Below are 27911 nucleotides of genomic sequence, written 5' to 3'. Positions count from 1 at the left end.
GTATAAAGGAGCCAGGAAGGGGGTGTGGACTGGGGACTAGTCCTATTACCTTTCCAAGTAAAATCCAGAAGTGGTGGAGTGCAGAGAGGGGGTCCAGCACTGCAGACGAGGCTCCTGCCAAGCCCCCCTGAGCATCACCTCTGGCTCCTGGGGGTCCGGCCTATTCCAACTGAGAGCTGGGCATGGGTGAGAGGCCGCAGCAGGACCGGGCATGCAGGAGGGCAGAGAGCCATGCCTGTCAGCACCGTGCCTGACGCCCACCTGGGCCAGGTGCTTGCGTGGCACTGCTGTAAAGGGGGCTGCGATCAGAGTTCAGTGGCCCACAGTGGCCGGCAGGTGGGTTCTATCTGTGGACGCTGAGGCCATGGCCTGTCACTATGGGTGGGGGTAGGAGGAGACACGGTCCAGCTGGACCTCCCGCAGGCAGACCCCTTGCCTCTGGAGAAAGCGTATAACAAGGCAAGAGGCAGCCCACAAGCCTGCCCATCGGGCTGAGGCCAGACCAGGACACGCGCATCTCCATCCACTGGGGGGTGACCCTGCTGAACACGTCAGATGGCAGAGCTGACGGCCACAGGCGAGGGAGGGTGGGGGCAACGACAGTGCCCAGGAAGCGCTGCTCCGCGGCGGCTGCAGAGTCCGGACACGGGGACGGCCTAATGCTGTTTTCTGACCGACCATCCATGTCCTCAGAAGCGCCTTCCGATTCACCCTCATTAAGGAGACATTGCAAACGGCTTCCTCTCGGCCTGGTCACTCGTCTTAATTTCCGCGCTGCTCCTGTCTGGGCCGCCGCTCACCACCCGAGCACAGGCGGATGGAGGCCATCACCCGGCAGCAGTGTGAGTCCCGCCTGGCGCGGCCTGGGGACGCAGGGTCAGTCCAGGGAGCAGGGTTCCAGCCTAACAGGCACAGTGGGTGCCCATGACGCCGTCGCCCTAAAGCCCAGTTCAGGAGGTGAGGTTTCACTGGGATCAAGGGACTGTGACGCGGGAGCAGACTCGCAGGACCCAGGCCCTGCCTGACCCAGGAGGAGATGGGCATTGTACGAGGAAGGAGGGTGGGTGCCTGAAAGGAGCAAGGACTCCCAGTGGCACCGCCAGGCGGAGCGGGCGACTCGTGGCCACACACAGCTGGTTGCTGCCGTCAGACACGAGGTCTGGCACCCTGGGTCCTGTAGAGAGGGCGCCGCTGTCCTGCTCATGTTACACGCAGCTGTGACACGACCGTGCCTGGCCCAGGCCAAAGCTTCGAGGAACAAGACGAGCGAGGCAGTCCCCTGGGATGGCTGCTCTGGCTCCACATGCCACCTCCCACAACACAGAGAGAAGAGCCCACAGCAACACCCAACAGCCTGTGTGTGTGAGGACCAGGCTTTCCGACACAGTCCAGCCGCTGCACAGGGAGAGGCTGTATGCCCTCGCTACTCCCGATCCCGGGTCTGCAGCCTGGCCGCCCACTGGCCGCAGGGACCCGGGCGCCCCGAGTATTCCTGTAGAATTAAGTTTCCCATCTCACTGCCTTCAGTTTCCTTTGGACAAACAGCAAAGCTACCTCCTAGCCTCGTCTGCTTCGTTGCAGTGTAAGGAGCAGTGTGGGGGGAGGGTATGAAGAGGGGAAGGGGGAGAGAACCCCCAGTCACCACCAGGCTCCATCACCCTGTGGTGCCTGCCGCAGCCGTGTGCTGAGATGGCACCGCAGACGCGTTTCCCGGCGGTGCAGGGCGTCACTGCCAGGTGCGTGCAGGTCTGCGTGGCTCTGTGTGTCCCAGTGAGCTTGGCAACTGGACTGTTCAACTTGACCACCTTCATCTGGGGCCGCGCCAGGCTGGGGGCCTGGACATGTTCCTCATGAACCTCACGGTCACCAAGGTGCTGGCAACGCTGCTCTCGCTCCCCGTCGCCACCCGGCCGACTACCTGGCCACCACCTACCTGGGCTGTGCTGCCCTCTCCTTCCTGTCCAACACCTGCTACTTCAGTGCCAGTACGTGCAGCTGGCGATGCTCTTCGTGTTCCTGCTGCGGGGCCCCCCATCCTGTCTATACCCGGCCACCCAGGCAACTCCGAGGCGTGTGGGGGGGCTGCGGCCCTGGGGGGCTGTGCCCTCTGCAGCTCCCTGGCAGTGGTGGCCCTGCTGGGCATGCGCGGGAGCTGCATAGGACCGTCCTGTGCCAGCTGGACCTGCTGACCGCCTGGCCCGAGTGTGGAATTGTGAACGTCGGCCTGGGCTTCGGGCTCGCGCTCATCCTGGAGCTGGCATCCCTCACCCTGCTGTTGCCCAGCGGGCCTGGCGGGCTGTTCTGCCCCCGAGGGACCTGGGCTCTGCCCACCTGGCAGTGCTGGCCATCGCCCCGGCCACGTTCTCCTGCCGCCCGCTCACAGCATGGCGCTCCTGCAGCAAGCCCCGCTGAAGTGGCAGTGGGATGTGGGGTCCCCCAGGGACGAGCTGCTCATGAGCCTGGCGGAGCTGGTGCTGGGTGCGCAGGGCTGCACCACGGCCGGCACCCGCCTCCTCCACCAGCCCTGCAGGCGGACCCTGCCTGGCGGCTCTGCCCCGCCTGCCGCAGACGAGAGGCCAGAGGCCGGCGGCGGCCCCCCTGACCCCAGCGGGTGCCGAGTCGCCCTGCTTGCAGTGAGGGATGCGGCTCGCGGAAGCGCGCACCTGCTGTGGGGCGTCCGGATCCTCTGCTTGGGAGGCACCTACTGAAAACGCTTTCTGGCCTTCAGCCCAATGTGTGCCACAGTGCGATCCCCTGACCCAGACCAACACCCACACCCCTCAAGTCGGGGCCGGGGAGCCTGGGGAAGCTGGTCGGGGGGCGTACCTGGCTGGGAAGGGGGATGACGAGGAAGGCATCTCGAAGATAAAGACATGATGCTAATGAGCTGGTGGCCACATCAGAACCCTGCCCTACCTCACGGCTGCCAAGAACAAGGAAGGGCTGTTTTGTGGTTCCCAGTGGGTCCCATCGCAGGTCTGAGAAGCCACCCACAGGCCTAGAGCAGGAACGCAGCTGGTGTGGCGCAAGGCACACGCCTTGGCGGCCCAGGGAGCAGCTGTTTCAAAGGCCCTCTTCTCTCTGTAGCATCTGCAGAAAGGCAGTCGCATAGGAAACACAAAGCACCGAGCCCAGCAGCAGGCTTATTCTGAGGCGCACATGCGTCTCCTGCTGGGCGCACCCCGAGTTTCCTGGCTGAACAGAGAGACATGCGGGGAGGCACCCCTGGCCGGGAAACTGCCCTGGAGAGCCCCACTCTTTCTGTCAGGACTCCATGCCCACACCACTCCCTGCCCAGCACCGGGAGTATTCATGGTGCTAAGTCCACGTGCCCCACCAGCCCGCACCCTGCTGTCCCTGGGACTCGCCTCTCCCAGCGCCCACCATGCAGCTGGAGCTATGGCAGCAGCCCCCAGGCTGGCTTCCTTCCGAGTCACACGCACCTGCGTCCCTCCATGTCTCTGAACGGCGATAGCTGGTGCCCCGCTGCCTGGATGTGTATGTGATGAATGCTTAACATCAACCTGCAACCTGAGGACCGACTCGTGCCTGTGAGCCCCACTTCTCACGTCTACATCTGCATCCCTCCTTCTGAAGGATTTGGGTCTTAGCTACTTCAGTGGCTTCTGAACATACATTAAAATAGTAAATGCTCCCAAAAGCTCTCCTTGTACTTGTCCTTTCTCTGCTCACATACTCATGAAGCCTTCACCGTAGTGTGCGGCTGAGGTCGGCTCACAGCAGGCCCGCCGCGGTGGGCAGGAGGCGGAGGCAGGGCAGGAGGAGGCCCTCCCCGCAGGAGCGTCCGCACAGCCAGCCAGCACCGGGCAGACGGAGCCGCTCCTTCGCCCGTGGTCGTCTTTATTAGAAGGTGAACCGTTCTCCCGCCGGGGGGCTGACCCCGACTGCCTTCTGAGGGGCACGGTGTGAGCTCGGCAGGCAGACCAGCAGGCCCTCCTGAGCTGTGGCTGAGCTTCGGTCGCCAGGCCTCCCTGTTCTGGGGTGAGATGTCCCGTGTGGCTGGTGGGCTTGGACCGCAGGCCAGCCCTCTGCAGCCTGGGTTCCCCTCGCAGCAGGCCGTCCCCAGTTCGGCCCCAGGGCTTCGTGTTTTGAGGGCGCACTCAGTCCAGGACCCCCCTTCTCTCCACGGCCGCCGCTCAGTGGGCCATCACCCTGGGTGGCGGGACAGGCCTGGGAGGGGGGCACTGCCTGTTGTCTGAAAAGAGTCGTCTCTTTGTTCTGACTTTTAACGGTTCCCTCCTGTGACTCGTGCACGGCCAGGAGTGGAAGGGCCTGAATTAATTTATGAAACCACAGCCGCAGATGCCCTTGTCAGACTGGTTCCAGAACTACAGGGGCTGCTGGGCGTGGCTGCGCAAGGCCTGAAGCACAGGTGTGCCCGGCCCGAGTTCCTAGGCATTTCAGCCGAGGGAGCAGCTGGGGAACCAGCCACGGAACGAACTGTCGGCTCTCGGACCTTCTCTCTCTGGCAGCGGGGTCCTCTCTGTACACCGAGCCCCACATGTGAGATGCGAGGAACCTGCTGCTGGGGTGGACGGACGGTTGGGAGCTGACAGTACCACGTCCTGGCTCCTAGGCCCCAGCTGCCGGCCTGGCTGGCCCTGCAGGGATGCACCGCGCGACTCTGGTCCAGTTCCCCTCCCTGAGGACGGGAGCTTGGAGAGGACGAGCCAGGACACAGCTCTGGGCCAGAGAAGTGGAGCACGTGCAGGACCTGCTTCAGCTCGGAGACTCTCCAGCCCAAGAACACAGGCCACAGCCTTAACGTTAACGGCGTGTGGGAGGCAGTCGATCCATGATTTTCTCATCATTGATGCTCCTAGCTCTCTTCCTCGCCCCTCCTTTCTGAAACCAATGGAAACATATTTAAAAAATAAAAGGGGGGAGGGGGACACTTCCTGTGTGGCTCTTGGGGCCCTCCCTGAGGACACAGCTTTGACGATCACATAAGGTGGGGCCGGGACCGGGACCCCAGATTTTAGCCTGACATTCCAGAACAGCCCGGGAACTGGATGGTTCCCCCAGGGCAGAGCCTGGTGTGCGCCACCCGTGCGAACTCACACGGACTCACCTGGGCCCGGGGACGGCAATCCCGAACGCTGCCGTCCCTCCCACGCCCAGTTCGGGGCAGGCTGACGGGTCACAGCCACCCAGAGCTCCAGGAGACGGGGCCCAAGACCCGGCTGCCCCAGTTCAGCTGATTTCAGCTTCAAGCACAGAACTGGGGACCAGCCACAGGGCCATCACCCCGAAGGGAACCCAGGGCAAACGCGAAGGCACAGTGGCCTCCGGAGCCGCGCAGCGCTGGGACAGGCCAGGGAACGCGAGTGGCAAACAGCTATTTTAAGGGACACGCTTGGCATTTCAAGGCTTGGCTTCACTTTATTTACTTAGCTGCAGAGGAAGCTGGACTTTCTCGGGGCTCCCTTCCCTCTAAATGGTGGCTCAGGCGGCAGCGCCGAGACTGCCTGGCGTTGCTGCGGCCCGAGGTGTGCCTACAATCCGACCGTCGCAGTGCGACCGCGTCCCTCGGAGGGTCAGGAAGCTCACACTGGAATCACACGGGGACCCAGGCTGGGAGGACCCGGGGTCAGTGCTTTTCCATAGAAACGCACGCAGAATTCTCTGTTGCAAACAGACTTGTCTTTCCCAGAACCTGTCTCTGGGCGATGGTGGTTATCATCGTGCAGGAGGCCTCCCAGCTCATCGGCCATCGACTCGTGCACAACAGGAAGCTGCGGCACGCACTCTGGCCACTGGGCCACAGGACTCAGTGCCCGTGCCTGCCAGGCCGGCATCAAGCCTAGCGGCCGGCGTCCCTGGGAAGCGCACGCGGCTGCGGTGCCGGTGCGGCAGCAGCCGAGGTATTCGTGCTCAGTACGCAGATCACTCAGAGTGCAACCTCCCGCTTTTAACAAACTGCAAAGGTAAAAAAACACCAGGCAGGAAGGACGAGACCCATTAAAATGTGATGTTTATGAAACTGCCGAACGTGGCACACGAGGTCCCTAAGTCCCTGCGCCCTGACCTGGGCCATCGGCCTTCTGGCCTCGCTCTGCCAGCCCTTCTCCAGGTATGATGCTGACCACCAGCAGGTGGGCACTGGGAACCGGAGCTAACTCTGTCCTGGTCCCTCAGGCAGGCACCTGCCGTGGCGGGAAGAGGTCTCAGGTCTGTCGTCCTCACCTGCAGGGCAGGTACACACAGGTGGCTTGTGAGCAAGGGGAGGGGGAGCTGAGACATGGCTAACATCGAGAGCAGAAAAACAAATCCAATTCCTCATTTACTTGCCAAAATACCTGCTATTTCTTAAATTTAAGTTTCTGCGAATGTCTATGCAATTCCCAGGTAAAGTCTCTGCATATAATTCAAATGCTATCTCCAAGCTGAGAACATTTAGTGTTTAGTTTTAAGGCCAGTCAGTTGCTAAAACAAGCAAGACTATTTAAAGTTTCAACAAATGGTGACAGGTTATTATCTAAAGGACAGACAAAACCTATTTACACTCCCTTCAAAGTAAAAAAATTGCATCAGTGGGTGAAGGAGGCAGTGGAACTGAAGCCCGAGCTCACTGCCAGTGTGGGAGGAAAAAGGCCGGCAGAAAAAGGGTTAACCCTGGCCTTCTCGGAGGGAGGCCTCCAGCGGAGGGAGGCTGCCCAGCGTCCAGAGCCCAGGGGCGGCCCAGCCCCAGAGCCTGCAGATATAAAGGCTGCTCCCCGGGCAGCCGCGACGCTTCGGCTTCCGTGAGGACCACAGGCACCTCCGCTTCCACGGCCCCAGCCTTCCTCCCGTGTGCGGCCAGCGGCCAGGGGCCGTGAGCACAGTACCTGGGCTGGCCAGGAGCCCCTGCAGGACAGGGGGGTCTGCTCAGAGGGGCACGGGCGGGGCGCCGGCTGCGGCACAGGTAAGTCTGTCTGGGTTCCTGGTTCTGCCTTCAGGTGGGTGTGCAGCCCACTGTGGGTGACAGCTGGGCACGGATATGGGTAGACTGGGCACCAGCTGGGGCCAGGGGCACGAGGCCCCCAACCTCTGGGTAGAGCCACGCTCCGTGGGAGAAAACCCCCACTCAGCTCTCATGATGTCGGTGTGACTCGGGAGGCTCGGTGTGCGGGCTGCATCCCAGCTCTCGCCCGTGTCCCAGTGAGGACCGGCGCCCACAGGACAGGCAGCGCCTGCAGCCCCGCCGGCCAGCACAGCCCTCTGTCCTCCTTTAATGAAAACGCTTGCCCGCCCAGAAAGCACCAGTGATCCACTCGCTTTACAAGGACGCGAGCCTGATGGGTCTGACAAAATGTGGCCTGGCTTCTCTCGATGGACAAGCAGTGGGGGCCCACCCGATGGCGCATCCGTCTACTGCTCCCCACCCTTTAGTGGGTGCTCGCGGCCAGCCCCGTCCCTGCACCTCCTCCTGGACACAGCCTGGGTGGAGGCTCCCTTGCAGCCCCTGTGCCGACGCAGGAGGAGGCCGGTGCCGCCGCGCCCGCTCACCTCACGCTTTCCCCTAAGAGCCGCCTAGCACCTAAGGATTCCCAGTTAAAGAGCAAAGCAAACAGCCAGGGCAGTTTTTACAAAGAAATAAAAGAGGCTCTAAAAACACAGACTAAAATCAAAGGTATCGACCGCCAGGCAAAGGGTCCTGACACAGAGCTGGGCAGAGGGGCTGGCTCTCTCTTTAGTTTCCAGCATTTTCGAGTGCGAGGTCTAGGAATGTCTAGTCTGGGTTGGCAGCTCTTCAGAATCGGTTCCTCATGGCCTCCCGGGATTAAATGAAAACTCTCAAATCAACAATTCAAATCCATTTTAGTGGGACCAGCCGGTTCCTCTGGGCTTCTCTGCCCTCGAGCGGGCGCGTCCCTCCCTGGGTCCCTGGGTGGGGCCGTCCTGTGTGCTGTGGGGCCTGCCCACTGCCAGGGGGCACTCCCCCGCACTGTGACCTAATACCGCACGCAGCCGACCCACAGAGAACTTGGGGGATGACAGTGAAGTGCAGACCCGAAGCCCCAGTTTCCACAGAGCTGCCCGCATCGGCCAGCAGCCGGCCGCCAGCCCCCAGAGCCGGCTGAAAGGGCGACTGCCTTGCCCACTTCCAGGTCACCGAGTTGCTAGGTTACAAACAGCATTACAGAACATGTTAGGTGTGACAGTAATTGTCAACACACTGAATAAAATTTCAATAGTGTTCCCTAAAACAATCACCATTTTCATTCCTTAGTTTGTCTTTCATGCCATGTTATTTAAAAAAGTTTCATTTTCGGCATCTAAACTTAGTGCGAGGCTTAGCAAGGAAGCGAGATTTCTTGGATCATTTTCCTGTCAGAGAAGAGGTTCTACCCCGTCTCCCCACGGCGCCTGGGACCCACTGTCTTTCAGAAAAGCTGGGTTTTTCCCTTCCTGCTTATTCCTCTTCCAACAGCTGCCAACATAAATTTTATCTCCTCTCCTGACAGACAGTAGTTTTCCTAAGATTTCCAACCCGTCTCCACATTGCTTCACAAGCCAGCCACTGGACCGACCGTCAGAGGCTCCTGGGTGAGGCTGACTCACTGTCCGTCCGCAGCAGCGAGCCCTTGGGGGAGCGTCTATTTCTCTGCCTCGGCTCAGCAGCACTTGTCCTCCCAGAAGACACACCTGCAGGGAGCCCTTCCGCACCCACAATGCACCTGCCTGCAGCATGAAGGGTGGAGGGCGCCCTGCGCCCCTCTGCTCCCAGGTGCCTGCAGGAGCGGGTCGTGCAGAGCCCGCCTGCCTCCCGCCGCCTCCTGCAGAGCAGACCCCGGCCCACTTCTGAGGACAGCACCTTTCTTTCTCAAGATGGATGTGTTGCTTAAGACGGGTTTCCAAGAGCCTCGCGGCAGAGCCTGAAGGCCGCCCGTGGTGGAGGTGTGGGCATGACCTCCCGAGCGCCTGTCGCTGGCATGGAGACCCACCCCGGAGCCTACGACGGCACCCCCGTGGCACTCAACCTGTCCGGCGTGCTGGCCGGCAGGGCACTAGCCAACCAGACGGGCGAGCTGGCGGCGCACCCGCACCCGCAGTACGCCATCGGGCTCTTCCTCTCCTGCCTCTACACCGTCTTCCTCTTCCCCATCGGCTTTGTGGGGAACATCCTGATCCTGGTGGTGAACCTCAGCACCCGGGAGAGGATGAGCGTCCCCGACCTGTACTTCATCAACCTGGCGGCGGCCGACCTCATCCTGGTGGCCGACTCGCTGATCGAGGTGTTCAACCTGGACGAGCAGTACTACGACATCGCCGTGCTCTGCACCTTCATGTCCCTCTTCCTGCAGATCAACATGTACAGCAGCATCTTCTTCCTCACCTGGATGAGCTTCGACCGCTACCTCGCCCTGGCCCAGGCCATGCGCTGCGGCCTGTTCCGCACCAAGCAGCACGCCCGGCTCAGCTGCGGCCTCATCTGGATGGCCTCGGTCTCCGCCACGCTGGTGCCCTTCACCGCTGTGCACCTGCAGCACTCCGGGGACGTCTGCTTCTGCTTCGCAGACGTCAAGGAGATCCAGTGGCTGGAGGTCACCCTGGGCTTCATCATCCCCTTCGCCATCATCGGCCTCTGCTACTCGCTCATCGCCCGGGTCCTCGTCAAGGCCCACAGGCGCCGGGGCCTGCGCCCGCGCCGGCAGAAGGCGCTCCGCATGATCGTGGCCGTGGTCCTCGTCTTCTTCATCTGCTGGCTGCCCGAGAACGTGTTCATCAGCGTGCACCTCCTGCAGCAGGCGCAGCCAGGCGCCGAGCCCTGCCAACAGTCTTTCCGCCATGCCTACCCCCTCACCGGCCACATTGTCAACCTCGCAGCTTTCTCCAACAGCTGCCTGAACCCCCTCATCTACAGCTTCCTTGGGGAGACCTTCAGATTCAAGCTGCGGCTGTACATGGAGCAGAGAACAAGCGTGTCGGCCCTGAACCGCTTCTGCCACGCGGCCCTGAAGGCCGTCATTCCGGATGCCGAGCAGCCAGAGGTGAGGTTCAGCAGCGTGGCGTGACGGGAGCTGCTCCTGCCCTCAGCACCGCCCGGGCGAGGGCACCGAGGGGGTCAGGGCATGCCAGGGCCTCTCCCAGTTGGAGCACTGCCACCCTCGAGCTCTCAGGCACCTGCACCAGCTGCTGCAGAGCTGTGCCACCACCGTGCTCCCGATGGCAGTCACGGATGCCACGGGCCTGGGACCCGCGTGGCCCTCTCCGCGCAGACTGTCTCACGGCAGCAGCAAGGAGGGCGCTTTGGTGGAGCACCTTCATGCCAGGCAGCTCGCCAGGAGCCTGCCCCTCAGGAGAAATGGAGCCTAAGGCTGAGCTGAGCTGGCAAGGCCACTGCCCCGTCTGTGTCCGCACGCTGCGTGCCTGCCCAGTGCCTTTGGTCCCCAGGTGAGAGTGACACCTGTGCGCTCAGGCTGCCTGGGCACCATCGCTCCCTCCATTCCATCTGGACGCAGCGTCTCTGCAGCAGCGGAGTGGAGGGGCCCCGGGGGCGGCTCGGGAACACGGCGAGATGCTCCAGCTCGCGGGGACAGTGGAGCAGTGAGGACGCCGTGAGAATAGTTCTGGGTAAAATGTAAAGAGGTAACACCAGTGGTGGCTGGCACTGCTCAGCTCTGTCAATAAAACTCGTGTGCTGGTGCCTCTAGGTTCTCGAAGCAGCTCCCTCCCGGGGCGGGTGGGGCTCACGGAGCCCGTAAAGTCTCCTGCGCGATGCGGCTCCTCACTCACATAAGAGCTCTTAGGCCAACATCTCACTGCAGCCCCTGGACATGGCGGCATCTCTGGGGGTCTGGGCCCTGCTGCACCATCCTTGGGCAGAATGTTCCACGCGGCCTCACTCTTCTAGAAGGTTCAGGCTGTCAGCACAAGCGCAACCCGCAGTCCTGCAGGGATAGCTGCAGCTCCGGGCAGTCAGCGAGCCCGCAGGCGGGGTCCTGAGAAGTGGGCAGGTCTGTCCATCCAGTGGGATGGGCCCCGGGACAGCAGCGGGGCCCCCACAGGCTGCCCCGGATGCACTGAACCAGCTTCCGGGAGCATGAGGCCTGGGAGAGCCCCGTAAAAGGTTCGGGGTATCTGACAGTCTCTGCCCCCGCCCCCCCCTCGGGCGGGCAGGCGAGTGTGTGCTCACGCCTGCAGCTGCAGCTGTCACACACCCAGAAAACATCAGCTCTCCCACGGATCTGACTCCTGCTGTTGAACAGTGAGTGCGGATCCCGCCTGGAAATACAAGTTTAAAAGCCAAGGGAATGCAGGTCACCAGATCAACTGATCCGAAGGGTCCTCCTGGGTGGCCTCCACCGAGTGCTTATCACAGGATGCTAGCTGCGACTCAGGTGACGAGAGCCCCCCGGGTGGCAGGGTCCTTGCACACAGAGCACCTGTGCGCCCCCCACCCCCCGCACAGCCATGAATGAGCGGGTCCTCGGGTCGTTTCCCGCCCTGCGTCCTCTAGGAGGAATGGGCTGTCCCGAGTCTGTGGTTCCCGTGGCCCTTGCACAGGCTCTGAAGGGAGCCAGCTGCGTGGACTGTCTCGCCGAGCCACCACCTGGATCCAGGTGAGTCGCCCAGGCCCCAGGAGACCTGGGTCCTCCAGAGAAGTCACTGCTTCAACAAACAAGAGACGGGGGACATCCTCCTGAGACCCGGCCCAGCACAGAACACTCCGTCCCTGGCCAACAGCATGGCATTTTTCTTTGCTGACTCAAAAATGCAAACGGCCCAGGAACGAAGAAAACCCCAGCAGGCCACTGTCTCAGAGGACACTGGTCTCATCGAGCAGCTCCTTCCAAGAAACAGAGTTAAATGCAAAGGTCCTCCCTCTTCCCCACAACAGAGCTCTCCCCCACAGCAGCGCCCCGAGCTGCCCGAGGGGAGACCTGCTTCAGGGCTCCCCGAGTCCCTTTCTAAGTCCCCTGAGTCTCACAATTCCATCCCCCACCCGACCCCGGGCGAGGGTGGCTCGGACAGCACGTGTCCAATCCCCCTTAAAGCCGAGCGCCTAAAAGGACGGACTCCCACCCTAGCTGGTGTGGCTCAGTGGATAGAGCGTTGGCCTGCAGACGGAAGGGTCCTGGGTTCGATTCTGGTCAAGGGCACAGGCCCAGGTTGTGGACTCGTTACCCAGTGTGGGGCGTGCAGGAGGCGGCTAATCCATGATTCTCTCTCATCATTGATGTTTCTCTCTCTCTCCCCCTCTCCCTTCCTCTCTGAAATCAATAAAATATACTAAAAAATAAATAAAATGATGGACTCCCACACCAACCTCTGGCAGGAAGCTCAAAACCGGGCCAGTGACTGCACGCCAAAGCACACTGTCCTCACCACCCCCAGACCCAAGGCCCAAAGAGCTGCGCTCTGCGTGGCCACCTGACCCTCATGGGACGGGAGAGAAACACAGGCGCCAAGAGTGAATGCGAGGCCCTGGAGGAGTCAGATCCACAGACAGGAGGGGGGAGGCGGAGCCAGGGCCTGGGCTCACGGGGACAGTCTGTTTGGGAAGATGAGAAAGTTCTGGAGATGGCGGTGGTGACGGATGCACAACAATGTGAACGTGCTCACTGCCACTGAACGCTACATCGAAGAATGGCTAAAAGGGCCCTCACCGGTGTGGCTCAGTGGTTAGGGCGTCGGCCTGCGGACTGAAGGGTCCCACGTTTGATTCTGGTCAAGAGCACATGCCTGGGCTGTGGGCTCGGTCAGATGTGCAGGAGGCAGCCAGGCAATGATTCCCTCTCATCACTGATGTTTCTCTCTCTCTTCCTCTCTGAAATCAGTGAAAACGTATTTAAAGAAAAAAAATGGCTAAAAGAGTTCATTTTATGTTGGGTGCATTTTATGACAATAAAAGAAAAAAGTGAGAACAGGATTTTGCCTAAGCAAGGGAGCAGCGGGAGGCTGTGGACGGACGCTCTGGGGGAGCCCGCCGCGAGGCGCTCAGTGGACACCGAGCTTCAGGGGACTCTGGCTGGGCGCAGGAGCAGCAGCTGCTGGAGCTGTGAGGACAGGAGACTGGTGTGGGGTCTGGCTCCACAGTCGGACGCTCCTCAGAACCCCCAGGCTTTCAGAGCAGCCACACGAGCAAAGACTGAGCCACAAGCTGCTCGTTCGCACAGACGCAGCGGCCCCACCGCGTGGTGCCGGGCGACCCACCCAGTGCTTGTTCCGGCTGCTCCTGCTGTTTCACGTCCCCTCCTGGCGCCCCTGGTGCCCCCACTGAGTGTCCCGAGGCGCCCCGCCCCGCCCCGTGTGAGCGTCTACCTGCCCCAGCCCTTCCCTGAAGTCACATGAAAGCAGCGCCATCGAGCCCTGTGACAAGGACTCCTCCCGTCCAGTGCGTCCCCCTGCTGCCAGGAGCAGGGCCCCCAGGGTTTGACCGGGCCCTGGGCTGCCGGCCGTGCCCGTAGCCGGATAGGACGGACGTAAGGTGAGGTCAGTAGGCGAGAAGGAGGGCACGCCGGCCGCTTCCAGGTCACCTCCTGCCAAGTGCAGCCGTCGGCCCTCACTTGGTCTGCCCCCCGCTCCAAACACAGACGTGCAGGGGGTGGGGAGAGGCTCCCTCAGGGCCTGCAGCCGCCCAGCCCTGCCACTCCCCTCTGGACTGTGAAATCACGTCCTCCTGCTCCATCGCCTGGCGACTGGTCAGCCTCCACCTCGGTCTCAGGCCCTTCTTCCTGGTTCATTCCCAACATCTGCCGCGCCACCTGGTACAGGAGCCCCGTGCCCTGGGGTGGGGGGCACTGCCACATCCCTGGTCCCGGCCAGTGCCTGCAGCCACAGTGCAGTCCCTGCCCAACAGCGGCCTCGCCTGCCCAACCTCCTGGTTCTAGGCCGCGCCTCGCGAGGTGCAGATGGCAGCGCTGTCAGTGAACCCCGTGGCGATTTTTAGCTCCAGGGTGTTATGTCTGAGCACACACACAAGCCGGGCTCTGGTGCGGGCGCTCCGACGCCGTCCTGGCTGCTCCAGGTGCAGGCGGAGGGGGCCGTGCAAACGACAAGGGCCGCGGCCCCGACACCGCCCACAGGACGAGAGCTAAACTGGACATGTTTATGCTCGAGCAGCAGGAGGCGAGCTCTGTGCCTGGGAAACTGCTGCTGAGCAGCCACTGTTTTCCCAGCTGTGGCGACGGCGCCTGGGAAAGCGCGTCATTCCGCCACAAAAATAATCCGCAGCTGAGCCAGCAGCGGCCTCAGCCCCCACTCTGCATCTCGGACCCTGAACCGGAGCTCCCGCGTCCGCTGTGGACGAGGCCGGGATGCTGCTCCTGAGCTGAGTGTGCGTCACCGTGAAGGAAGGCCCCCCTCCCTCCCCGAGCGCGTGGTGTCCTCCTGCACCAGGAACCACCCGCCCAGGCTCCATGGAGCAGGGGCCGGGGAGACAACCCGCAGACGCGCATCCAGAGAAGCCCTGGGCACCCCTGGGCACAACTCCCCCGGCTCTAGCAGGCCCCAGTGACACCCTCCACACCACAACCAACCATCTCAAGACACCAGAGACACGGCGCCCGCTCCTAAAGCCGAGAAAACAGACTCGCTCAGGGCCTCTGGGAGCACTGCGGACGGACGGGCCACCCAGACTCAGTTCAACCTCAAAAATGGCGAAAGGACTAAACACAGTGAGTCTTGTGACCTCAGGGTCATCTGTGTGAGCGCGGAGAGCCCGCCATGCTGAGGCCGGGCACCCGCCCTGGCGCGCGCAGTGAACCCCGTGACCCCTGCGCTGTGGTTTCACCAGGGCACGTTCTCCGCTGCCGAGGAGACCTGCTGACAACCAAGCTGAGCCCATGCTACGCACAAGCACACCCGCGACCATGGGCCTTGCTTTCCTGTGTGGGAGCCGCTTTCACACACACCCCGCCCCCGGAGTCCTGCTGTCTGCCCAGTGGGCGGCATTTTCTCATTCACATTGGGGGGCGGAGGGCAGGTGGAGGGGCTGTTTGTTTAGGGCAAGAGCCATAAACAACAACCGACGGGGAATCTGCTTCATGAAGAAAGCTGTGCAAGAAGACAAGCTGCGCACAGGATGGAGAGAAACACGGCGGCCACACGACAGTGCGGTCACAGTGTCACAGCGTCAGCGAGGTGGCAGCTGAAACCCGCAAGCCGCCCTGTCACGGTCCCACAGGCCGGTGTGGGCGCAGGAAAGGCGCAGCAGAGGGAGCGCTCGGCGGTGAGACGCTGCGGCTCCCGGCCCCGCGGCGCCCTCGCAGGTAGAGCCCTGTTCTGGTTCCCTCCCCTCCCGTGTTCCCTGTCTTTTCTCTCGCTCTCCTTTACCACGGCCATGTCTGATCAGAGGAAATAACACTGCTTTCTAAAGTCACAGTTGCTGAGCTATTTTGTGCTGACACAGGAAGCAGGGCTCACAGATGCTCCCTGGCTGCCGCAGGGCCATCGGAGCCGGGACGATGGCGGGACAGCTGGAGGGCGGCCCAATGGGAATGGATGGGGAGGCTGCATCTCCGTGGCAGGACAGCTGCTCAGCTCCCAACTCTTCAGCGGTCGTCCTTCCGGCTTAACCACGAGCCCGGAGCCCGTTAACCATGAGCCCGAAGCCCGTTAACCATGAGCCCGGAGCCCGTTAACCATGAGCCCGGAGCCCGTTAACCACGAGCCCAGAGCCCGTTAACCATGAGCCCGAAGCCCGTTAACCATGAGCCCGGAGCCCGTTAACCATGAGCCCGGAGCCCGTTAACCATGAGCCAGGAGCCCGTTAACCATGAGCCAGGAGCCCGTTAACCATGAGTCCGGAGCCGGTTAACCATGAGCCCGGAGCCCGCTCTAGTCTGAGACACCCCCTCAGGCCAGCCTGCAAGCCGACCAGACTGTCGCCCCAGCCCCCCTCTGCTCCAAACGATGCCCAAAGAGCTCCTGGAGAAAGACAAGGACATCACACACAGGCAGGGCAGACCAAGGCACGGCAAAGGGGGACCCAGCAGGACACCCCACCTGCCACGAAGCCAGAAAACCCCCCAAGACCAGCCGCCCGGCAGTTTCTAGTCACTGAAGCCACGCCCACATCGCCAGCGGAAGCCAGTGCTGCCCGCCGGTCCTGGCCCGGAAAAGGGGCTGTCCCCTCCCAAACCTGAGAGCTGGGACCGAGGCCTGAAGCGCAAGCAGGGACGTGCCACGCGCTGTGGCGACTCGGGCGCTGGGTCTCGCGCGACAGTGGGGAGGCTTAGGGAAACAACAGCCGCTCAGGAAAGCAGGTGGCGGTTTCTCCAGGAACTCCACACGCACGTGCCAACCCCAAGGAGCCACACGGTGCCCCTCCGAGAGGACACGTGCCCTCGCAGAAGCAAGGCCCTGGGAACAGCCTCGTGCCCTGGTCCCGGGCGAGGGGCTGTAACGGGGGCCCGAGGGGGCGTGGGTGACGGAGCACTCTGTGCCTTGGCCGTCTGCGAGGGTTAGACTCCGCACCTGTGACGGATGCACAGAGCACCCACGAGGACCGCCCCCCCCATGCATGAGCACCCCCACACACGAGCACCCCCACACACGAGCACCCCCCCACACACACGCACACGCAACACGAGTGGAGCCTGAATGAGTCTGGGGTGGCACCATGTCCACTTCCTGGTTTTGATGCCACAGTCTGTCATCAATGGGGGAACTGGGCACAGGGACCTGCAACTTCCTACGTATCTATAATAATTTCAAAAGTAAGTTTTCGTTAAGAAAACGTAACACCGGGCACCTCATGGCACAGCCCTGTGGCCTGTGTGAGCGCCATCACAGGTGACTTGTTCACTCCTGCGCTGGGAGCTCACCTCGCCCACCCGCCAGGGGCTCCCTCCCAGCAGGCCCCACACTTAGCTGCCCCCCCATTCAGAACACAGAAGGGACAAGGGACCCCAGAGGACGGGGGACTTGGAGTGCTGCGAGGAGCCTCAGAAGTCTCCCACTTTACCCGCCTCCCGAATCCGTCCAGTGCACCCCAGAAACACCCCTCCCCCATCCCAGCCGAGCATGTCCCTCGCACGGAGGCTCGGGTTCTGAGAGGCCCTCGCTGGCAGCTGCACCTCCCTCTGTGGTGGCTCCCGCGCCCAGCTCGGACCCCGGAGCGGGGAGTGCAGAGCCCGCGGGACAGGACGTGCAGCCTCGAGCACTGAAGACGGCGCAGCTCCCACCTGAGGGCAGCTCCGCGTCGCCTGGCTGTCCCCACGGAGGCTGAGCAGCAGAGCCACGTGCCCTGAGCCCCAGCCTTTAAAATCCTGGACAAGGCTCCCCCGGGGATTCCAGCTGGGTTTCCGTGTCCCGGGGGTGTGTCCTTGCGCGTCCTGGCAGCTGCAGCCAGGAACCTGGTCAACACCTCCCATGAGACGGAGGAGCTGGGGCTGGGGACTCAGCTGCCTGGAGGCTCCACACTCCGGCTCACGACTGTCAGGGCCTGTGTCCCGAGAGAGGGCACCGGTGTCCAAGCTCAGCAACAAGTGTCCATGAGCACAGTGCTGGTGGCTGAACTTCCCTCTATGCAGAGACGAATTTATATTCCAACCCAAACGTTCTCCTGCAGCTCGCAGACGCCGTGTTCTCTCCCGCATTAGCCCTGTGTGCGGTGCCACGGCCACCTGTCCCACCGCAGCGATGCCACCTCCCTCACAGTGCCCACAGGAGAGGCCTCAGGGTCCCCCACCTCAAATGCATCCCTGCCTCCTTCCAGCAGGTGACCCGGAGTGGGGAGGCACGAGGCCAGGGAGGGCTGCTCTGCAGCAGGGACCCCTCATACATGGGAGCCAGCCGGCTGGAGGCCAACCCGTCACAGCTGTGACCAGGAAACGCCTTCCCACTTGGGTGGCTCCATCATGGAGCCCAGGACAGTACAAACCACAGCCCCGGGGCCAGCTCGCCTGCCAGCTCGCTTTGGCAAATAACCTAGACTTGGGCTCAGCCTGCCCGCTCATTTACACCGCCTGGCAGCACTGACGGTGTGGCAGATGGGCCCACCAAGCCCGAGGCACGTCACAGCTGGCCCCGAGGGAAGACATTTACCAAACCAATTCGATTTAGACCAGCTCTGAGGAGCGCGGGAGGGATGGGGACCAAAAACACTGACCAAAATGGAAAAAACAACTATTTTCATAAAGCACCAAAGAGCCGACAAAAGAGTAGAGAATTTCAGGCCCAAACTGAGGGTAGCAGAGCTGGCGCCCAGCGCCGTGGCAGGGACACTCCACCCAGGGCAGCTGCAGGTGCCTGGGGCATGAGCTCGGCTTGGGGAGGGGGGTGTCTATGGGGGGCATCTTGCCGGCATCCTTCATTCCTTCTGAACTCTGCACCGCGTCCCATGTCCCCTGATCTAAGTACAAGTTCCAAGCACTGAACAGAAGAACAGACCGACTGCTGGGATGAGACGCAAGCCCAAGAGTTTAGAGGGCTAACATGTTTAAAAAGGATAGAGTACACATCGAATGACAGGGTACGACTGCACCTTTCTCTGAGAAAAAAATAAAGTCAGATTCCCACCTCACATAAAGCACAAATATAAATTTCAATTAGTTTAAAAAACAAAATATAAAAATCAAATTCAGCCCTAGCTGGTGTGGCTCAGTGGACAGAGCGTTGGCCTGCAGATGGAAGGGTCCTGGGTTCAATTCCGGTCAAGGGCACATGCCCAGGTTGCAGGCTTGATCCCCAGTTAGGGGGCGTGCAGGAAGCAAGCCAATCAATGATTTCCTCTCATCGTTGACGTTTCTATCTCTTTCTCCCTCTCCCTTCCTCTCTGAAATCAATTAAAAAAAAAATCATCAAATTCAGAGAAAAACATGTAAGAAAATGTGTTTATAATTAACTAGAAGAAAGACTTCTTAATAATCATTATGCTATATACCTGAAACTAATGTTATGTCAATTAAACCTCAATAAAAAAATCAAAATTTAAATTTAAAATTCACCTGTCATAAAAAGTTCCTAAGAAGAATATTATCATCAAAAACCATGAAACAAATTGGCTTCCTCTCCGTGTCAGCATTTTGAAAAGCCCTAACTTAACTCTGGTGCCGTGTCACATATAGAAATATTTTGATATTTGCAACCATAGTAAAACAAAGACTTATATTTTTGATATTTATTTTATATATTTAAATGCCATTTAACAAAGAAAAATCAACCAAAAAAATGAGTTCGCGTGTCACCTCTGACACGCGTGTCATAGGTTCGCCATCACTGCCCTAGTGACTAGCCTTCTTGGTGTTTCTTCAGCCCAGGAACACGACTTGCTTTATAGCCAGGTAGAAACATTTTACACTTTAACAATCATTTGATCCTCACAGAAGTCCTGGAGTAGGCAGATAGGAGACTCGGTAGAATCCTATTTTCTTTTCATTAGCCAGAAAATGGAGATTTAGAAAGCTTAGAAACTTGACCTGACTGAAAAGAAGCAAGAAATGGTGGACCTTGAAAATGACGTCAGGTTTTCTCACTGCAGAATATAGTCAGACACGGCTGCATTAAATATTTTACCCTTTGTTCTCCCTGCGTGATCTACAATAATAATCTGCTTTGCGTTGATATTTCCTGCTGTGTTGCTGACAGTTACCTGAAGGAGAAGTTGGGTGCTTCGCTGGGCTGGAAAAAGTTTAGCTGCATCAGAAAGCAGGTCTAATGAAGCAAGCTTGTTCTATAAGAGGCTAAGTTGACTCACGCATGCACCACACACACAGAGCTCGCGCTGGCGCCGATCGCACGCGTGTGTTTCCATGTCATTGTCGATCGTGAATTTGTTGACACTTCTGTTATAAAGGGCGGAGTGAAGTTACAATATTTCTTCCAATGAACGTCCTTTCGGTGTGCACGAATCCGTGCCGCGGGCCTCGTTAACAAATAGCTGAAAACTGTCTGCTTCACCAGTGAGCTCTGAAGTGTGAACTACACAGGCCCATCCTTCACCCACCAGGTGAGCACGGCCAGAAGCTTGCTGACAGGCAGTCCCAGCTGCCTTGGAGGAAGGGGGGGGGGGCGTGGAGCGGGGCCCCTGGGGGGTCAGGCATCAGGGTCATCAGACTCGGGGTGCAGACCCTGCCCTGCCATCCCTCCGGGCGCACATCCCAGGAGCGGACAGTTAGGCAGCCACACGGACACTGTTTCCAGGGGCACCTGCTGCAACCGCAGGGCAGTCACTGACCCTGGTCTACGGACCTGGCTCCTTGTCCTGGGTGCCCGCCCAGCCCAAGTCGGTCAGTTACAATTCCAGGCCTGGCAGCCCAGTGCTCAGGAGTCACAGAGTAGAAAACAAAAACAATGGGAGAGGAAATTCTGCTAAGGAAAACAGTCCAGGCTCCCAGGGAGCTGTTGGGTCAGATTAGCAGCCCCGCCCCTTGAGGACAAAGAGCCCACTGCCAGACCAGAAACGTTTCTTGCGGCGAATACCACTGGTCTGAGGTCTGCTGGCTCGGGCAGATGCTCCGGCCGCAGAGTTCACGGCCTCTTAGCTGCTCTGAAAGAGCCTGCAGCTCATGCCCACGTAACTGGCTGGGTTTCCAAGATTACAAACGCCGTCCGACCCTTTGGTCACGTTTCAGCCATGCCCGTGGAGACCACCTGGGAGCATGGGGGACCAACGGGCTATGGCGGGTGCCCGTCACATTCTGAAGGGAAAGAGGGGCTACTATCCTTCCAAGTTACCTGTCACTGTGGGCAGGACGGACAGCCTGGCCCGCCCCTCGGGCCTCTCCCCTCCCCCTCACGCTCAGCTGAGGGCCACGCCAGAGCGCGGTGCTTCCTTACGCCGTGCTGGGCAAAGCGGCCCCACGCGGCCGCGCCACCGCTGACAGTTCCCAGCCGGCTCTACAGGACCAGGCCGGGCAGGTGTCTCCTCCTGTGCTCCCCAGGTAACCGGAGCCAGGAACCTGGGCGTCCCCTCTGTCACCGGCCGGACAGGTGACTGTGCAGGCGACCCAGCCTCCGAGAGCCAGCACCGCCACCTCGGCCCTTGGCATCAGGGGCGCGGAGAAGCCAGCATTCAGGTGCCTTTGTAAGGGGAAGAGCGAGTGCTTTGCAGACACCAGGGATTCCCGGGACCGAGAGCGGCGAGAGGAGCCCTGCGGCCGCCCTGTCTCCAGGCGGCGAGGCTGCTCACAGCAGTAGAGGGTGCTCAGCCCGGGTGACCACCAAGCGCAGACGCTTGACCGGCTCGAGGGTGACAGGAGCTGCGCTGTCTCCCTCGGGGGCAGAACAGACATGCTACACATGTGCTCAGGGAGAGCAGCGGGAGGAGGAGGCCAACCCGCACCAGCCCTCCCCTCCCAACCTCAAACGCACCCGAGCCAGCAGCCCGTCTCAATCCTGTCCATGGAACATTTGCTCCTCGCCACCCTTTCATTCAAGTAAGAGACCAGCTCTGTCCTGCCCCTAAGCACAGGCTACGAGGAAGGTTCAAGAAGCTCTGAGGCCCGACCGGTGTGCCCAGTGGTTAGTGTTGACCCATGAACCAAGAGGCACTGGTTCCATTCTGGGTCAGGGCACGTGCCTGGATTGTGGGCTCCATCCCCAGGAAGGGCGTGCAGGAGGCAGCCGATTGATGACTCTCTCAACAATGTTTCTATCTCTCATTCCCTCTCCCTTCTTCGACCTCTGAAATCAATAAAAACATACTTAAAAAAAAAAAAAGCAGCTGTGGGAAGGGGAAGGCAGGGCACACGCGGAGGCCTGCTGGAGAGCATCAGCCCAGGGGCCTGGAGGCCCATCCAAAGGCCCTCGCTCTCAGGTCCTCTGCAAGATGGTTACCACGGTGATGCTGAGGCCTCCACAGAGCACCCCTCTCTCCCTAGTCCAGGCTCACAAGGGCCAGTGCAGGTTAATGGCCAGTGAGCTGAGCAAACCCAGAAGCGAGAAGTGCGCAGAGGCCCTCACGGCCGGAGCAGCACAGGGGCGCCAGCATGGACCCTGGAGGAAGCTGGACCAGTCAGACGAGCAGACACAGCCCTGGGCCAAGCTGGGGAGGGGACTCTAACTTGGGGACACCCCCAAGGGCAATGAAGTACCACCGCTTGGGATACTTCAGCCATCCTGGCACAGGTCCAGGGCGCTGGTGCTGTGGGAAGTGACCACACGGGACCCGCAGGCCGCCCAGACAGACATTTCCGGGAGGACAACACAGAGGTCCCTGGGGACAGAGGCGTCTCCCTTCTCCACTGGATTCCAGAGGTTCTTCCAGGACGGGGGCGGGGAGGGGCACGGTACTTTTCCACAAGCTCCAAAGCCCGGAGGCGCTCCCCGGCCAGGCAGCCACCCTCCGTAAACTCAGGTGCGGGGTCAGCGGAGCAGGGTGTGTTCTCGGGAACAGTGGCTCCGCCTCCTGGGAGGCTGGCCTCACAAGACAAGGGTCCTGAGGACACAAACCCCAGCCGACCGACTCGCTGAGACGCACCGAAACCCTCCAAGTGCCGGACCTGCTGGGCCCCAGCACCTGTGGGGGAAACCAGCAGCCCCTGGGCCCCCGCTGGCCAGGTGGGGCTGCACGGGCCTCGGGGGGCCTCCGGGGCTGTCCGCTGGCTCGCTCTCTCCCACAGGCCGCCTCCTGTGCTGGACCCTTGGCACCTGGTGGACACTGAACCGAAGGCCGGGCCTGCCCCTGAGATGCAGACCAGTGCACACCTGGGCACCACAGGACACGGGAGAGACCCACCCACAGGCTTGCTTTTCTCCTGCGTTTCCCAGATTTCTCTGAACCAACATGAACTTTAATAACAAAAGACAATCACTTTTAACAAAAAGAGCACCCCCCCCCCCCAAATTGTAACGCGGGTCCTATTTACCATAAAGCCGCGCGTGGTCCTGCAGCGACGAGGGAAGCTGAGACTCTCACGACAAAACTCAATCGCAAGGCGGCGTGTGCAGTTAGTTCACTCAAAGAAACGGGAGGGCCCAGAAACAGGACAGTGTCACAGAAACAGCCCACGAAAGCCACGGAGTGGCCGAGGCTCCGTAGGACAAGTGGGGGTCCTGGGTGCTGGCCGGGCCTCTTGCCCCACAGCCCAGCTAAGCCAGGCACCTTCTTTCACACACCGCCCTCCTCTGCTGCCCAGCCGGCCGGCCAAACCGGTGCACGCTGCCTCCTGAGAGCAGAGCTGCCGACCGGATGGAGTCCTGGAGTGACCCGACCCCAGTCATCAGACCCTGGGCACCTCTAGACTCCCACGGTGTCCCCAGCATGGTGGCCCCGGGGAACCCATTCCCGGGCCCAGCTGCCACACACACTCGTGCTGACATCTGCTCTAAGTGGCTCCGAGGGCCTGCTATCCTGCCCTTCGTCCCCCTGCACGACAACCTTCCCCCATGTCCTGAGCAAAGGCTACCTGTCACCTGCCCCGGGACAGGAGCCCTCTGGGGCACAGCCACTGGCTGGTCTGATATACAGTGTGGAAGGGAACAAACGTGCCGCCAGCAGCAAGCTCCGGCGGCCCAGCCGAGGGTTTCCCAGCCTTCCTTCCGAGGGAGCTGGAGACGGCCTCGCCAGCTGTGTGACGGCAGGTCTCTACCGGTTAACCTGCCAGCCAGGAGTCAGGGAGCAGCCCGTGGCCACGCCAGAGCGTCCAGCTGCTCAGTTCATGGGATCAGATCACTGACACGAGGCGGGACCACACGGCACTGCACCGGCTCACGCGAGGTTACCCCGCCCACCCTTCGCAGCACGGCGTGACTCCGTCTGCAAACCTGCCTTCACGTGATTGATTCTGCATCTCCCGCTGCTCTGACCACTGCACACCAGGAGCAAAATCTCACTCAGAACGTGGTGGTAATAGACACGGGCACACATTTTCTGCGGCGGGATTACACTGCTAAGATGAGACACCTTCAGACATGAATTCCTACACACAGGTTCCCTGGCCGCCGGGCCACCCTGGTCCCTGTGCACAGCCCAAAGGCCCCGCGCCAGCCCTCACCACCTGGCGCCTCCGTGGAGCCATCAAAATCCCCTGGAAACACAGATCTGGTGGCTGAGGGACAGTCATGGTGTTCCCACCTGAGAGTGACTGAGATTCCTGTCTGTCCGAAGTGCGTCCGGAGGACCCTGGACATGCCCACACGTCCCAGTGCCATCCTCCGCACCACCCAGATGCCAGCAGCACGGCCCGACCCGTCCCTCCAGGTTAGGCCACGGCGAGGCCGCGTGAGCTGCACCTACCTCAGGACGGGCGTCCGTGGAGCCCTGCGGGGCTGCGGGTGCCAGCGGTTTCTCTGCTGCCGGCACCTTCTTCAACTTCCTGTTCTTCTTCTCTGGCGCGCCAGGCATCCCGGGAGCTTTCCTCTTCGGCGCGGCCATCCTGCCCCAGGAAAGCAGACGGGAAGGGCCATGCTTGTACGTGCTCCCATGCGAAGCACAAAGGTGTTTCAGGGAGCACGGAGCACGTGTAAACGTGACCGGAGGCCAATCGCCCAGCGTCATCGCCTCCGACAACCAACCCAACCATGTGGTGGATGCCTTTCTCTTTTCTGAGGTTTTAACAGGCAGGGTCGGCAAGAGTAGGTTTACAGTTCTTCGTATGAAAAATGATACAACAATTACTAAATAATAACACAAGAATACACTGTTCCACTTACTCACAGCTGTAAATCTAATTTCCCCACCCTGTCTATATTCTGTATTTCTTTTTTTGTATGTTTGTGTTTTTTAACTGACTTCTCAGAGAGGAAGGGAGAGGGAGAGATGGAAGCAAGGAGAAGCATCCACGGGCCGCCGCCTGCACGCCCGAGCCTGCCATCCGGCACGGGCCCTGACCGGGATGGAACCGCGACCTCCTGGCACATGGGATGATGCTCAACCAACCGAGCCACATGGCTGGGCTGTATTCTGTATTTCTAACTAAACACGAACACGAAGCTTTTTAACATTAAGAGAAAAGGCCCAACACATCGACTGGTTGCCTCCCGCATGCACCTCGACCGGGGGCCGGAGATCAAGCCTGGGACCGAGGCTCTTGACCAGAATCAAACCTGCGACCCTCAGTCCAAGGGCCGATGCTCTAACCACTCAGGAAACCAGCTAGGGCAAGAGAAATATCATTTTAATGACTATCAAAATTTTCTAAAAGTGCAAATTACAAAAACGTGTCTATTCCCCGATTACTGACCATTTGGGGTTATTTTTATTTCCTGCTCTTTCACTGACTCGCACCAGAGCACTGGGCTGCTCACATGTGGGGCCCGTGCTGCACCGGCGATGGCTCCTTGGCGCGAGGAAGCAGCAGCGCCGGGCCAATGAGGGGCTGACATGTGGCGGGGGCTGCATGGGAGCCAGTGCACCTGCTTTCTCCAGCTCCACAGGACCGAGCTCCACGCGCAAGAACAGAGAAAAGCCCACGGGTTCTAATCCAGGCGCCTTCGTGGGGCCACGGCCTGGGGAACCCAGAGGAACGGTGGAGGCTCAGGACCTCTGAGCGGGGACGTATGAAGGGACCAGGCTGATTTTCGGAAGGAGAAGCAGGAACGGAACCAACTCCAGCTGCTGGTGCGGGGGGAAGGAGGGTGTGGGGGGGGGGGCAGAGCAGGAAGAAGGCCCCTCCCCCCCACCGGCAGAGCAGCATTTTGCCCAGACGCTGCCACGTGGGCATCGTGACGCAGGGGGACAGGCGCCCCTAGAGCTGCGACCACACGGTGACCAGCCTGCAGACACACGCGTGCATTTCCCGGCACTTCCTCCTTAGTGGAAATATCCCCATCACAGAGAAACAAGGGACTGAACACGTCAATCAGGATCAACCAGTGCAATGGAATCCATTCAAAAATCACAACAGCCAGGCCGTGTGGCTCAGTGGGTGAGCGTCCACCGGCAGGGTAGGGCAGCAGGCAGCCAATCAAGATTCTCTCTCGCCAAAACCGGTTTGGCTCAGTGGATAGAGCGTCGGCTTGCGGACTGAAGGGTCCCAGGTTCGATTCTGGTCAAGGGCATGTACCTGGGTTGCGGGCACATCCCCAGTGAGAGATGTGCAGGAGGCAGCTGATCGATGTTTCTCTCTCTCATCGATGTTTCTAACTCTCTGTCTCTCTCCCTTCCTCTCTGTAAAAAATTAATAAAATATATTAAAAAAAAAAGATTCTCTCTCATCAAGGATATTTCTATCTCTCTTCCTCTCCATTCCTCTCTCTGAAATCAATAAAAACATTTTTTAAAAATCATAATAAATGAGAACGCATTACAGATATAGGATGAAAAATGTAGAACCACTGTCCAATTTTGTTTTTAAGAAAATGCTGACATAACAACAGAGAAAGCTCCATTTGTGTATATATATTCCCCTAGCTATGAAAATGTCTGTGGACATCAACAAAACCTTTGCCTAAGGGGTGGGGTTACAAGGAACTATTTTTTTACAGCTCAGTTTTATCTTGCTTTTCTCAAGGCTCTATACTTGAAAAGCATAATTAGCACTGTGATAAGAAATCTGGAAAGAATACGAGACTGTTGACAAAGGGGCTTTGAAAAGACAAAGAACTCTGCCAGCCAATTACCTTGTTGAAGAAATAAGAAAAGTTTAGCACAGCGGTTCTCAACCTGTGGGTCGCGACCCCTTTGGCGGTCAAACGACCCTTTCACAGGGGTCGCCTAAGACCACCCTGCATATCAGATATTCACATGACGATTCATAATAGTAGCAACATGACAGTTATGAAGCAGCAACGAAAATAATTTTATGGTTGGGTCACCACATGAGGAACTGTATTTAAAGGGCCAGAAGGTTGAGAACCACTGGTTTAGCAAATATTTATATAACAGTTACCATAAAAGTTAAGTTAAATCTATATTCATTCTGTAAGTTATCATTAAAAAGTTTAACCACCAAGTCTATTTGTTAAAAGGGGGGAAAAGCTCCCACATTATAAAAAGGTTTCTTTTAATAGTTCCAAGAGATGCAACTCATGAATCTGAGACAACGTTTGCACAGAAAACTCCCTTTCCTTCCACCTTCAGTTAATGCGCCACCGACAAGGGGCTGCGACCGTTCGATGGGAGAGAGCAGCCTCCTCCACGGCGGAGCGGGGACAACTGGACGTCCACATGCAAGCGGGCGGAGTGGGACCCCCCTCACACCCCGCAGAGCTCACTCAAAAAGGGCAAACACCCCCACGTGAGCCGAACAACAAAGTCTAAAAGGAAAGCCCAGGCGCAGCGCTCCGTGGCCTGGACGGCAGCTTCTTAGCTGCGACACCAACGCCGCAAGCAGCCAAGGAACACAGGCAAGTGACTGGTCAGAATTAAAAAGGCGTGCGCTGCAAATGGCACAGGAAAATAAAAGGGCGCCCACGTACGGGATTGGAGGAAATGCACGCAAGGCTTCTATCTGACCGGAGACTTGTACCCAGAATGTGTCAGAACTCTTGCAACTCAGCAAAAAAAAAAAAAAAGACAAAGACAAAGACAAATAGCCTTATTTAAAAATGGGCAAAGAGATTTGAATACAAAATTTCCCTAAGCGACACAAATGGCCAATACGCACACGGAACGATGCTCAACACCACTGTCATTCGGGAAATGCCAATCACAGGCCAGGCCACTGGAGCCGCTGGGCCGGCTGGTCAGACGTGGAGGATGGAGGATGGGGGGACCCAGAGCCCCCTCTCACGGCGGTGGGGTAGGAAGCGGTCAGCCGCTTTGTAACGAGGAAGGGCACCTCCCAACTCCCAGGGCAGAGCCCCTGAGGGAGGGTCTGGCCCCACCGTCCTCTAGGTCTAGGAGGCCAGTCCCAGGGCCCAGGCGGTGGCTGTGCTCTGCCCACTTGGATGCAGGACCGTTCCAGTTCGGACTTGCCCACCACACGCATGGCCTCCCACGTCTGCCCTCTGCTCCCCTCCCAGCCAAGCTCTAAACCCTGTGATGACAAGCACCCCACCCACAAGCCCACCCCCATCTCTCGCTCTTTGCAGCTCACCACCTCCGCAAGCCGCCTCGCCCTCCTCACTCCACTTCC

The 27911-nt window shown here is 59.7% G+C and overlaps 2 protein-coding genes across 2 annotated transcripts in view; one reads left to right on the top strand and one right to left on the bottom strand.

Annotated features, from left to right (window-relative positions):
• CHLSN (cholesin) overlaps positions 1 to 27911 on the bottom strand; it is a gene marked incomplete at its 5' end in the record, with an annotated part of 63182 nt that overhangs the window by 33611 nt on the left and 1660 nt on the right. The window contains 1 exon segment of the mRNA XM_081091734.1: positions 24131 to 24269. Coding sequence (XP_080947860.1) covers positions 24131 to 24269 — 139 coding nt within the window.
• GPER1 (G protein-coupled estrogen receptor 1) lies at positions 8910 to 10127 on the top strand (the record flags this gene model as incomplete). The annotated part of the gene is made up of 1 exon (XM_081091731.1): positions 8910 to 10127. The coding sequence occupies one exon, from the start codon at positions 8910 to 8912 to the stop codon at positions 10017 to 10019; it is 1110 nt and encodes a 369-aa protein (XP_080947857.1). The 3' UTR covers positions 10020 to 10127.

Source organism: Myotis nattereri, assembly GCF_964212035.1.
Source record: "Myotis nattereri genome assembly, chromosome: 5".
Lineage (NCBI taxonomy): Eukaryota > Metazoa > Chordata > Mammalia > Chiroptera > Vespertilionidae > Myotis > Myotis nattereri.
Note: the sequence above shows the minus strand (reverse complement) of the source record. Positions and strands in the feature narration are given on the sequence as shown.